This window comes from Epinephelus moara, chromosome 1 (assembly GCF_006386435.1).
Source record: "Epinephelus moara isolate mb chromosome 1, YSFRI_EMoa_1.0, whole genome shotgun sequence".
Lineage (NCBI taxonomy): Eukaryota > Metazoa > Chordata > Actinopteri > Perciformes > Serranidae > Epinephelus > Epinephelus moara.
Window position 1 is genome coordinate 49,255,557 of NC_065506.1, and position 14,547 is coordinate 49,270,103.

General features: G+C 40.6%; 1 protein-coding gene across 3 annotated transcripts in view; it reads left to right on the top strand.

Annotated features, from left to right (window-relative positions):
• Positions 1–14,547, top strand: part of LOC126383691 (multiple epidermal growth factor-like domains protein 11) — a 214,304-nt gene that overhangs the window by 176,326 nt on the left and 23,431 nt on the right. For all 3 annotated transcript variants that reach the window (XM_050035486.1, XM_050034701.1, XM_050036278.1), the window contains exon 15: positions 12,801–12,947. In XM_050035486.1, the coding sequence (XP_049891443.1) occupies positions 12,801–12,947 (147 nt within the window). The remainder of the gene's footprint in view (positions 1–12,800; positions 12,948–14,547) is intronic.

Sequence of the window (14,547 nt, forward strand, 5' to 3'; positions counted from 1 at the left end):
ACTTAGACGAAGGTGTCCCTTAAATTCTTATCCAAGGATGCCTCAGAAAAAAAACAGTTGCATAAAGTTACCATAGCGATTTCCTTCAGATTGCTGGACACTCTGAGTGATGTGCAGATTGTTATATGGTTCATGTGGTCAGTCTGTCTTTAAAATCTCTACAAAACTTTGACCGAACCTTCAGCCCCAAACTAGTATTGTACATTATTCATTTAGTTTTATACATCAGCAGGTATAAAAGGAGTAAACTGCATTATTAAGCTTTCGATTTACTGGTCCATCTGCGTCCCAACCCTCACCTATGGTCATGAGCTCTGGGTAGTGACTGAAAGAATGAGGTCACAGATACAAGCATCTGAAATGAGTTTCCTCTGTAGGGTGTCTGGGCTCAGCCTTAGAGATAGGGGGAGGAGTCAGACATCTGGAGGGAGCTCGGAGTAGAGCCGCTGCTCCTTCATGTTGAGGTGGTTCAACATCTGATCAGGATCCTCCTGGGCGCCTCCTGTTAGAGGCTGTTTCAGGCATGTCCAACTGCCTTTTCTAATCTTTTCTAATCGGGTCTGGTAGGCCCCAGACACAGAACAGGCTGGAGGGATGATATATCTCATCTGGTCTGAGAAGGCCTTGGGATCCCCGGGTGGAGCTGGGAAGCGTCAGGGACGTCTTGAATGCTTTGCTCAGCCTGCTGCCCCTGAGCCCCGCCCCAGATAAGCAATTGAAAATGGATGGATGGATGTCGTTAAGGCAGAAGAGCATTAACTTTACCTGGGATACATTAAATTTATTCACCTTACATGGAGCTAAAATTACATGTTCGCATAAAACAGTTCATAGGATATCCTACAAATGTGCGCCCCATGAATCACATCACGTCCTTAACATACGGTTACACAGTTAACGTAAAGTAAGTGAGGTTAGGAAAAGAAACATGATGAGGACTTAAAGATGACTGAGTTCACTCAAAGTTCACGCAGATCTGAACACGTGACTCCAGGGGAAAGTCCTGGGTCAAAGTCCTTTTTGTGACCCATCCGCCACCCCAACCTGCCTCCTGACAAATGGTGCTCGGCACTGCTTCCTTGTTTACTGCCGTCAGCACATTGGTCACGTGATCACAACCTTTCAAAATACATGGGATATGTATGAATTTGGGTATCACTGCTTTTTGTAGGAAAACATACAAAACATTTGTGAGAGCAGCCTGTTTGTTTCTCCATTGCACCTGTTGTCACTTTGATTTGCACCACAGCAGCTGAAACTGATTCACAATCACTTGACTGATCTCCCTGACGTTTAACTGACTTCCTGTTAGACTGTGACCATTAAGTGTTCCCTTCAGTTTTTTAGCAGTGTAAAAGAGACTTGTGTAAAACTGCTGACAGGACACCTCCACCTGCAAACAAGCTCAGTTGTTTTTGATCTATTTATATTTTTAAAACTTTCCTGGAGCCGAGAAGAGCGATTTATTTATCCATGACATTATCACCATGTGAAGTCAATAAGCTGAGTGAGAACTTGTGGGCGGAGCCAGTCAGAGAAACACTACTATTCAGTTGGCCACATCCTGCTGAAGTAAACCTGGCAGCTAGAAACTATTTTTTGGTGTGTGCACCAGGTGAGCAACTCTGTTGGAATGAAAAGGAGCCATCTTGGGATCAGGTATAGGTATTATTATACATCTATATATTGCTGTCAAACGTTAAAGGAAGGTGATGAAAGTGAAGTGTAACTGAAGTGCACATGTGCTGTGTTATGACTAACATGAACGAAGTAGTACAAACATGTAGGTAAGGAGACAACCTGAGAGACTTGGTGCAAAGTTCCTAAATGAACCCCTCAGTTTGGGGAACATTTGGCACAGAGACAGATCAAGTTAAAACTTTAGGTGGTTCAAGTGACGAGGCTCAGGTATGTGAAAGAGCGGAGCAGACACACATGTAGGGAGGAGGAAACAGAGTCTGAGGCTGCGACACCACGACAACAATGGAGGCAACAAATCAATACGACACACGAAGCATTCAAAGCTTTAATTGTAAAACTGATGGAGATTCAAGGCTGGATGAGTTTGACAGCTTCACGAGAGGATGAAGCACCTTTTAACACTTTGCTCTCAGACTGTCTTTTTTCAAACAGTAAATCAATATCCTCAGCTGTGACACTGCTCCTCTTTCCCTGAACCTTTGTTTACTTTAATAATGTTCACGTTGTAGCTCTGCTTCTGCTGCCCGTTAATTGTCAATCAGTCGTGATGAGCAATGATCGATATGAGAGCTGATGAATGTGGAGAGGGGCGTTTTAATTCACTGCCAGAGGGACCAGTAATAAATTGGCATTGGGAAGGACTTTGATATATCGATGAATATTTGGATCAAAGTTTAGAAGTTAAACGTGACTGAATGAATCTGGTCTGAAGAGAAACATAAAGTGTTTCTGCAGGTCGATGTGATTACACTTGAGCTGATAAGTGAATGATAATTAGTCCTGTGAGATAACACAAGTGTTCTCATGCAGCTGAAATAAAATACTGTGTGTATCAGCTCCTCTAATGCAGCCTCACATTCTGCTGAAGACGTCTCCTGTGATGCATTTTGTTCCCAGTGGGTAAAAAAAACAAACAATTTGCACTGTAATTGCTTTTTACTCAAATGTATCTCTATAAGCAGAGAGACAAGGAAACATAATGAACTGACTCTGTCTCGTTGACCTCACTGAGCTGTCTCTCTGTTGGAGCGTCCCCTTCAAAAATGATCTAATACGCCACCGAGGCAGAGACACACACAGAGCCCTCAGACTGTGCTGTCAGGCGTTTAGACCAAACACAGCACTGTATAGAAGTGGAGTTTGTGCCAAAGAAACAGATGGTAACGGCACTGAATGTTAAAGCTTTTGGGTGGTGGATGGATGTGTATCCAGTGTCATGTTTCCACCTGAACAAGAAAGCCCTAATCAGAGGTGCTGTTGACGGAGCCTCTCACAGAGTGGAGGATGGGAGAGTTACAGAATGTAAAGGTGCAACAGACACTTTCAGGATGAAGGAATTTGACAGGGAGACTCAGGAAAAGTTTGAGACTAAGTCCGTCATGCTTCACTTTGATTTGGAGTACTTACCAGATACAGTGTGTTTGGATCATGTATCGTATCCTGTCAGGCAGTTTGTCCCCAAAACACATCAGTGTAAGAGCTGTTGGAAGTTTGGTCAAAGTTTGTTTGTGTGTAGGAGGGACTCTGAGACATGGTAAATGTGGAGAGAATGAATGAGAAGGAAGCTGTGTGAAAGAAGAGGAGTGTGTTCTTTGCAGAGGCGATGATGCAGCATGGGAGGATACCTGTCCAAAGAGAGGCAGAAATAATCAGAGCCAGAACCAAGGAAAGAAATAAACATGAGGAACAAGTTAAGATGAGATATGTAAGACAGGAAACATTAAACCCAGTAGCAGATAGCAGCTCGCCATGGAGGCAAAGCTGAAGTGCTAAAAGAAATGTGTGGGATTCCAGCAAAGAGGAAAACCTTGTGAAGCCTTGTGATGTGTCCTCCAGCTCTGACCATGATCGTGTAAAGAAGCAAGCAGAGAAGTTATTCTCTGTTTCCTGCCCAGGGACGACAGATGAACATGAACTTATAGCTACCTCTGGTGCGGCTGAGTAGCTGTGCACTGTCCCTGTTAAATAAGTTCAATAAATAAAATAAGAACGAAGCATGGAAGGAAACAGAGGCGGAGTTACAGCTGCCAGGTGAGACACCTAGCAGCTAGCACACACACACACACACACACACACACACACACACACCGCAGTATTTAGTGCCCACAAAACTCTAGGTTATTTTCAGACTTTTTTTTTTTTTTCGGATAATTTATTAATATTTTATAGACATTTTATCAACTTTTTTTTTCAGACATTTTATTACTATTTTTCTGACATTTTAATGATTTTTTTCTGACATTTTATTAACATCTCTTTGGTCATTTTATTAGTATTTCATGGACATTTTATCGAGGTTTTTTTTTTGACGTGTTATTACTATTTTTTAAGACATTTTAATAATATTTTTCCGACATGTTTTCAGACATTTTATTACTTTTTTTTTTTTTTTTACATTTTGATAGTAGTTTTCGGATAATTTATCAACATTTTTCCAACATTTTTTGAATATTTTATTAATATTTTTCGGACATTTTTTCAACATCTTTTTTGACATTTTATTAATATTTAGTGAACATTTTACAAATTTTTTTTTTTTTTTTTTTTTTTACATTTTATAACTATTTTTTCTGACATTTTATTGATATATTTTGGACATTTTAATAACATTTTTCAGACACTTTATCAACATTTTTTGATATTTTTGCGGCATGTGACTAATTTTATTAATGATAATAACAGTTTTATTAATGTTGTTAATTAACCTATGTTGAGCTTCACAGTTGGAGAAGTAATAACCTGTGCACCATCCTTGTGCACTCAGTATGTGAAGCTATTGCATCGTACATCGTCAGCCTCAGTTTGGCAGTGTCAGTGCATGTCAGTGGGTTAATACGTTTATGGACCACAGCTGTGAACTAATACTGTCAAATATATCTACTCTCTTCTAATCTGATTACTACTGTATAATATTAACAGAGTTATCTCATACTCGTACTCGTCATAAGGAGCCTCTAATGACACAACTGAAAAAGGAACAAAGAGAAAGAAAAATGTTTTGGATAATATCATATGTTCTCCTCAGTCACTTCAGTTTAACACTGCTGCCTCTGTGGGACGATAGTGTCCATCAGCTCCACTGTCACAACCAGGAGAACTTAGGTTTTACAAACTTAATGTGTCTCAGAGTAAAACTGAATCATGTCCCAGCACACACTCACTCACACACACACACACACACACACACACACACACACACACACACAAACACACACACGTGTTCATGACGTGTAAAATCTACAGTAACTTTAAAGTGTTTTCAGTTGTCTGGGATCTTTTCTTAAAGCCGTTCAGTGTTTGAGAGTCACATGAAGTGAGTTCGGTCAGAAACACTCATCTTAGCGTGAAGTCAGATTTGTTCATTTTCTCTCAGTGCTGCTGCCACTCAGCAGACGACCACTAGGTGTTAGCTTTACACTGCGCTGCCTAAACTTTTACTGTACTGCTACATGAATTTATATTTGTCATTCTTCATGTCCATCCACGCCTCCTCGTCATCCTCCTCCTCCTCTTGTTTAACTTCACATGTCAACGAACGAGCTTCTGATTTTCACCCAGAGGTAGTTTATTAATTGAGTTATAATGGCCGCCTGTGCCCCACTCTCATATTCTCTCATATTCTGTGTCAAAGGAAGTCTCTAATGAGCCGCAGAGAGGAGGAGGAGGAAGAGGAGGAGGAGGAGGAGGAGGAGGAGGAAGATGAGGAGGAGGAGGAGGAGGAGGAGGAGGAGAGAGACATACTGTATCTGCNCTGCTGCCTCTCAGGACACACACACACACACACACACACACACACACACATGCAAGACTGATGAAAGAAGGAGACACTTCAGCGGATGATTAAAGGGCAAAAAGTCTCGGGCAGAATTTTTGTGAATTTAGTTTTTTTCCTTAAATGTTTGTTCGTACCAACTTCATTTATACGAACGTGTTCAGACACAGTTTACACAGTTTAGAGAACACATCAGGTTCACAGAGGAGGAAACTGATAAAGCTGATTCTGGATCAGCTGTGTTTTAAAGTTAATGTCATTGATTAATTGGCTTGTACAGCCCGACAGTTGAGGTGTGTAAAACTCTGTAAACCTCAATTCAGTCACTCAACTTCAACTTTTCAGAAACAGCTTCACTCAAAACTTTTAGTTTAGTACAAAACAGTAACACAAAAGTTTTGAGTTCACCAGACCAGTGTTGGGTCATTACTCTAAAAATGTAATATATTACTCGTTATTCTTTTCAAAAGTAATTAAGTTATTTTTCTTATTATTCCCTGCCAGCAGTAATTCGTTACACTACTCGATGTGTGCCTCTTTATGAATGTCAGATTAATCACTGGTGGGTGCAGCTGAGGCTCAATCGCTTCTTTATTTACCTGGTGGTCTTCAGTTTCCTGTGACCTGTATTTTCCCAAATATCTGTCTGAAAGTCGTAGAGTCACTCATACATCAGTTTTTGCTGTTAAAGTATTTAAAACATTTCAGTTCCAATGAATGTTGTCAGATGTGTCGTAGTAAAGCTGCTGGATGTTGGACACAGTTGTCCCCCTGTCCTCGACCACCCAAACTGGTCTGCAGTCCATTCTGTGAGGGAGTTAGTCAGTGGGTCACAGGTAGACTGACTCAGTCTGAACACCTGGTCCAGTGTGGCGTGACGAGGCTGGCTGCTAGCGTTAGCATCAGAGACTGTGCTAGCTCTGACCTCCTGGATCGCTGCTAAATGCTTTGTGTTGAGGTGATATTTCAGACTGAAGTTCACCATGGTACGAACAGGGGCGTAGCCATCATTTCAGAAGTGAGGGGGACAAATTCTTCAGAGGTCTATTGAGTGATTTATCATCCTCTCACATTCAATTGCACCTCTCCTTAGCAGCTAAAGAACCACATAACCACAAACAGCCACAGTACAGCACCAGGGGACCGACTTTAGTGCTTTAAAATTACATATTATCAAATTCTAAAGTTTTAGCTGCCAAACTCTGGTTGAGTTGACACAGAATGACCCTTGAGCATCTACAGGGTAAGTAGCCAGATAACTAAGTGCCAAATACCTGCCTGGTTTCTCCCTGTCCCTCTTCTATGTATTGCAATAATATAGATAATAAATGTGCAAAGCAAAATTCATGAATAGAATTAAGAATAGTAGTGGTGACATAGCTGTGGAAATTAAGGAGGAGTGGGTTTATTCTTAGCATGAAACTAGCTAGCAAGGTATTTAACATAGGTAACAATAACATTAGTGTTCTTGTTAACTAGCTTAACTTGATATATTGGCATCTATTAATTAGTCACTATTAAGCTAACATTATCTACATGCAACGGCATTACTCAACTTACACGGTTTGTTTGGAAGAAACTGGCACAGACACAGGAAGTGCGGGGGACATGTCCCACGTGTACCCCACGTCCACTACGCCCATGGATGTTGTTTAAATGTAAATGTTCCATTCACGGGGCCGAACAGTGTTGTCTCATCTGCCTCCATCATGTGACAAAAACACTGTGGCCTTTAATGACGCACCGGGTCAAAGGGCACCACGGAACAAGATTAATCAGTGTTAATTTTCAAGTATTCAAGTTATTATCAAGTTATTAAATTAGCACGTTATTCTGACAGCTCTAGTTATTGTCAAAGGCCTTGTGACTCTGTGACATAGAGCTGATTATTTGGTGACGTACCTGAAGAAATCTAAATAAGTCACTATTATTTAACCCGTGTCGTCTTTTCGATGTCGAAAAAGGTCTGCTATGAGGAGAGGCCCTGATTCCCTTTCAGCTCGCGTGCAGTTTGTTTGGGGGTGAAATGTCGGTCACCAATTCAGAGTCTTAATTTCGTCAAACAAACCACTTTTATTAATGACATTAAACCATGTTTTCAGGGACAAATGAATCCATTCATTACCTGTTTATATTACATTTTTAATTAGTCTTTTATCCCCTAATGTGTCTGAATTGGAACAGCATGTGTTCTCTTCAGTTTCTCTCCGTCTCATCTGGTGATCACAATCACTCCAACAAAACAACATCTTCATTGGGCTGATAGATAACAGTCCTTCAGACAGGAGAGTGCAGGTCCTTTATTGTTCTTCACCAACTGAAGCCTTTGAAATTGTATCCTTGTTTTTTTTCCCCTCACCAAATGTACCTTAATATTAATTTATCCCATTCGTTGAATTGTTTATCGGTTATTTCAGCTGGAAGAGTCTGAAACAAGTTTAACACCCGAGGCAAGATATTAATTTTTACTGACTCAATTCATCACTCAAAATATTTTATTGAAATTATATTCCACCTCTTTATGTCCTCTTTTAATAACTGGCTCAACAAATTAATATTTAAACATCCTGCTTTTACAGTCCACAAGTTGTCTGGAGGGGGTTACCTGTCAAATACAGGATTGATTTTAAGGTCCTTTTATTTGTTTTTAAAGCCACACATGGGCAGACACCCCAGCATATAGTCTCACCTTACTCCAGCTCCCGACCTCTTAGATCCTCAGAGCAGTGTCTTTTAACTGTCTCATGGTCGAGGCTGGTGGGTGAGGGGGGAGATTGTGCCTTTGCAGTCGCTGCAAACGACTTTAACCCTTTGGTTCGATGTTGGGCGATCTTCTCTGCTTCCTTCCAGGATGTTCTTGATTCCTTGAGTTCTGCCTCGACAGACCTTCTCCAGGTGTTCTTTGGTCTTCCTGGCTTTATTTTCCCCTGTGGATTCCAAGATAAGGACTTTCTGGTCGTGCCTGAAGGAGGTTTCCTCAAGGTGTGCCCAATCCAGCCCCATTTCCTGCGCTTGACTTGTGCTTCAAGTGGTTCTTGTTGTGTGGTTTGCCAGAGCTCTTCATTTGTTCTTGTATTTTGCCAGTATATTCCCAGGATGTGTCTTAAGCATCTGTTTAGAAAGGCTTGCAGTTTGTTGGTGGTGGCTTTTATGGTTCTCCATGTTTCTGCCCCATAAAACAAGACGGACTTGACGTTTGAATTGAAAATGTGGAGTTTGGTTATTGTGGAGATGTACTTTGAGTTCCACATTGGTCTTAATATAAGAAAGGATGATCTTGCTTTTCCTACTCTTGTTTGGATGTCTTTGTCACTGCCTCTGTCTTTCTCAGCAATGCTTCCCTGGTATGTAAATGTCTGGAATAACCTTCCACTCAGTCAACCCTCCCCTCCACTGACACTTTTAAGATAAATCTTAAAACGTACATGTTTTCAATGGCCTTTGGTTGTTCATAGTGGTTTTAATATGTTAGTAATTTATCATCTTTTTTACATATGTAACTGTTGGAGCCAAATATGTTTGTGAGATAATCCAGGGTTTAATTTGTAGTTCATTGTTTCGAACACGGGGTGTCGCTGTGATGAACTCATGCTCAGGTGTGAAGGTAGGAGCATCACTGTTGTTGTCAGGTGTTTGACACGGAGGGGCAAAGGGTTTATGACCACTACTGCGCTAAATTTTTTGTCACGCAGTATGCCAAGTGTTTGGTCTCTTTTGAAACTAAATGAATCATAGTTCACACTTGTATGGACAAAATAAATTGTTTTTGCTGCAACCGAGAACAACTTGTGGATTCAATACAGAATACAGCGTACAGTAAATCAAACTCTGGGGTTCAACATCTCAGTGGCTGAGTAAAAGGCTAGCTTCTACAGCAACTCCTCTTATGAGTGTTATTCTGTTTTATATTTGTGTACATTTTATATTACTATATATTTGTGTGTGAATCTTTTAATTTGTTCAGCACTTTGGTTGACTGCGGTTGTTGTTGTGCTTTATAAATAAACTTGATTTGATTTGATACTGTGGTGTCTGGTGTTGGCGACGGATCCTTTGAGTCCCGTGGGTTGTGAGCTGTGATACCAACACATCCCACAGATGCTCGATCAGATTTGGATCTGAGGAGTTAAGAGGCCAGATCAACACCTTGAGCTCTGAGTCACGTTCCTCGCGTCGTTCCTGAGCAGTTTGTATGGTGTGACATGGTGTTGCCATAAGGAGGAGGGTGCTTGGTCTGCAACAGAGTTTGGCCTGGTGGAGCGCATCAAGTGGACCCAAAGTTTCTCAGCAGAACATTGTATTGTAACCAAATGACTGATGTTATTGACTTTAGCTGTCAGTGGTTTTAATGTTGTGACTGATCAGTGTGTATTCAGTCAGGCATGAATATATATAGAGCAACAATATTATTATTATGATTATATTATGTTTCGTGTGTATCAACTGTAAAATGTGTACTAAGAAAAATAAGAAAAAGAACCCACGAGACTCTTTCGTTTTATTTATCTTTTGTAGCTGCCATCTCAACAGTGTGACCATCCGTCTGAATAATTTTATTCATCTATGAATTATTTTACTGATTTATCAGATTAAAATGGCTCATGTTAGTTTCTTTTTTTCCCCAGCATCTCCAGACAAAAAATCTGACAATAAGCAATCAGAGACAACAGATGCTTCACCACACAGCGTTTATCCTTATTTTCTGACATTTAACTGAACAGTTTGTTTAAAGATCGCTCATAATTTAAGTGATAATGAAAATAATCATTTGTTTTGGTCCTGCAGTATGTGACATCTTTTCCTTCCTGTCAGTGTCTTCAGATCTTTCTTAAAGCCGTTTAAAGGACAACGATGACGTTATTCTCAGGCTGTAGATCAGAGTCCAGCATCAGGGCTGGAACCTGTGGGCACCTGAAGGTGATTTACAGGTGGTGTTTTGTCTTAATTTTATTTCCAAAATCGATTTGGGTGAAAGAAAAAGTCCATGCAGGTCGGACCGCAGGTGTTGGATGATAAATATATTCAGATAAAATGAGAATAATAATAATTTAATATATGTTTTTATGCTTTAACCTTTTGAAGCCTGAGCAACTTGGATTGGTTTCTTTCAAAAACAGGGAAAGGTGATGAGCACTGAAAGAAGAAATTACAAAAAAATTAGCAAGAAATTAGTAACACAAAAAAGAAAGAAAATTAAAAACAAGAAAACTTGTTTAAAAAAAAAGAAGTTAGAAACAAACAAACGAACAAGGAAATGACTATTCTGTAACATAATTTCAAATATATAATAATGCTAATTATAAATATTGTTTTTATTCCCTAGCTTTTTAAAAAATAATTTTCTAAATAAATGGCACCAGTGTGCTCAGAGTTCAAAGGTTTAAATACTTGTGAAAGGCTTCTGAAAGCAGCACAAGAGAAGTGATATCGCTCCAGGTTTCAATGGGTTAATCCTCTGACCGCTGATGTCATCTCTGGGTTCATCCCAATACCTGAGCTCACATACACCTTTTCTTCCACTTGCATCTCTTCCTTGCATCTTAGCTCCGCCCCCGTAAGACACAGGGAGAGATGTGAGGGAAGAGGACATGAGGAAACGAGGAGATATATCTTGTAAAGAAGTGAGACACCTGGATCAGCTGTCAGTCGGCTGTATAAACAGCTGTAGAGACTTTTGATGAGGAGTTTGTATTGCCCATGCATTATGTAATAAACATAATCACAGAATGCGTTGATATGATTAACTGATTATTTGCATCTGTCTTCATTGATATCCTGATTGTAAATTAATTGTTTAATAACTCAGAATATGATCATTGTGTCTTTTCAACACTGGGAATTATTTCTGAGGCTCAATGTTTCAGGCAAGATTAAAAGTCTGTGACTCATCAACCCGACACTCAGGACTGATCAGCCTCATGTGACTGAGTGGAAACGACGGTCACTGACGTAAATGTGTTTCTGCTGACAGACAGACTCTCTGACTTTAATTGTATCCATGATAAAAAGTGATGAGGGAAATGTGAAATGATCGTAGAAGAAAAATCTTTACAATAAATAAAGAAAGTTGTTTTTGGTCCTTTTGTTATTCAGATTTTTAACTTGATGGCGACTCAGAAAACAAAGTATAAAACTTCAGAGTGACGCCTCTCAGTTTAATCTCTGATCTGTCTTCACTCTGGAATAAAACTCCACTGATGTGATGTGTCCGATCAGTCCGATCAGCTGCAGCCTCCAATCAATAACTGATATTCAATAGAAGAAGAAGAAGATATACTTTTTTAATTCCTGAGGGGAAATACAATTGTGTTTACTGCCTTAGAGCAGCTGCCTTGGACAGGTGCCCTGAGCAGTTGTGGGTTCACTTCCTTGCTCAAGGGTGGCTCAGTGGTGCCCAGGAGGTGAACTGGCTCCTCTCCAGTTACCAGTCCATGCTCCATACTTGGTCCATACCGGACTTGAACCAGCGACCATCTGGTTCCCAAGCTAAGTCCTTGAGCTGCTGCCATCCCCAATAAGAAGGCATGTGGATCAGTAAGAGACTCCATGAAGGCTGCTCTTGTGTATCCTTGCTTATTACTCCTCAGACATCCCTCCTCGATTCTCGACTCCTCCAAGTGCATTTAAGGAATTGGGACGTATTTCAAGATGGCAGGTCTTGAGCGATTTGTGGGTCAGGTGATCAAAGATGGAGGAGGGATATTGGGATGAACCCTCTGTCCTCTCTTCCACCTGGAATAGAAAAGCTGCTTCCATCAGGTGTATTTCTAACAGGCACATTACCTGTGGAGATATGCTGCAGTAAATATTTATTTATTGATCAGTTCTTGAAAATCAGACCCTTACAGGACTCTGCTGTGGATACACACACACACACACACACACACCGTTTTTGTTAGCAGATAAATTCACAACTGTGTTTTTTCATGGGGTTTGTTGACAATAAGAAAAATACTGAATATCAGCGACTGCACGTTTTAACAGGGAGACAAGTACAGAGGAAATGTCTCTTTGTGTCTCTGATCTGTCACATCCATCCTCTCTGCTGACTCAATGTCTGAGTAGGTGCTTTAAAATCTCTCTGCTAATGTTCCCTCATCCTGCTCGTCTTTGCATCATTCTCTCTTTTTCCATTTCGAGTTCAAGTGACACATCTGAAACTTTGAGAGGGAAGTCAGTTTGACTGCACTTAAAATCTGGGTATCTGAGAACAAAGCCTGCTGCCTTACCATAGACTAACACTGTGTGGTGTGTGTGTGTGTGTGTGTGTGTGTGTGTGTGTGTGTGTGTGTGTGTGTGTGTGTGTGTGTGTGTTCGTTCCCTGCAGGTGTCCACTGTGACAGTGTGTGTGAGGAGGGACGCTGGGGACCAAACTGCTCCTACAGCTGCACCTGTGAGAACGGAGGCTCCTGCTCCCCAGAGGACGGCACCTGTGTGTGCGCTCCAGGATACCGCGGCACCAACTGCAGACGAAGTACAGAAACATTTCACACACTCACATATTTTACTGTTCTGTCACTACCGTAGCTGCAGTGCAGTGGAGGAAGGACTCACACTAAAACTTATCAAAAACTATGATTGAAAATCAAAGTTGATCTTGAAGTCGTACACACGTAACCAGCAGAAACTGTATGAAAGAGTATTTTGAAAAGACACAATGGATGTAACGAGCGTAAATTGACATGCCGTCCCTGAGCATCTAAAACTGATGTAGGAGGGTACCTAGCGCATCATATTTTTGTAGCATACACGATACACCCCAACAAACCACGCCCACCACTAGTACAAGACAAACCCACCACCGGGACAACTATCTGAATCACCTCTCTTTTAACGTAGAACTTCGTAGCTAGCTAATTGCTAACTTAGCATTGGCATAAGTTACAAGATGTAGCTACCTTCACCCTAACCTTAACTAGAGTTGTAACAGTATGAGATTTTCACGGTACAGTAACTGTTGCAGAAAATATTGCGGTTTCCTGGTATCGTGGTATTGCAGAATTTATATTACTGAGTCACAATGATCCTTAAAGGAATGAAAACAGAAGGGTAATTTTTGGTTGAACAAAAGTTTTATTACTATAATTAAAAACTTGTAACCATTTTGTTAATGGAAGTTTGTGTAAAAAGTCTCCCATTTGAAATTAACTAAAATTAAGGGGAGACTCTCTGTCCAGTTGCTTTTTCTTTTTCAGTATTGTAGATAAGCAAATGTACACGGTATGATTATATCAAGGTATACATTAAAACCGGTATATCGCTGCATCCCTAACCCTAGCTAGCTTATCACTAATGCTGTGTCTCAAATCTCGTACTTCTGTACTTACAATTAATATTTTGAGTGCATAAGTGCGTTCACACTGAGAAGTATGGAAAATGCAGTGCACTATGAGTACCTGGATGGTGTACTCAAAATGGTCAAGAAGTTGAGTGTGGAACTATGGACACTTCTCGCCCTCAATGGTTGCCATTTTGGCTACGTAGTGGAAGGGGAGGGGCCACTTTTCAAACTGGAGATAGCGGCCAAGGACTGTGCGACCGTGAACGTTGCTGCATTGTACAAATACATATGTTTTTTGCACTAAGTAAGCACCACTATACTGTTGTCAGGTATAAGCCAGCAGTATGTTTGTTGGGTTCATTTAGCAGTCTGTAATGATTTGGTACCACAAACGATAACGTGAATGCTATGCTAGTTTGCTAACTAGCTAATTTGCGGTCATCATTTCCAGTGAGTGCACAACGGTCGTGTTTGGTTTGAGACAACACTACCCTGTTGAAATTTGCACACTACGCCAATAAGCACATAGTGCACACAGTATACTACATGGAAGTATACTAACGGAAGTATGTGATTTGAGACACACCATAAGTAAGCATTAGCATAAGTAACCAGATGTAGCCTTCCCAATACCTTCACCCAAACCTTAAAGGGAAATTTCGGTTTATTTCAACCTGTCTCCTATCGTCCTAAATTTGTTTCAAGTGACTAGTGACATAGAAATAATAGTTAGCATGTTAGCCGTTAGCCTAGATACAGCCGGGGCGCATAGTAGCGTCAGACCTGTTAAAAC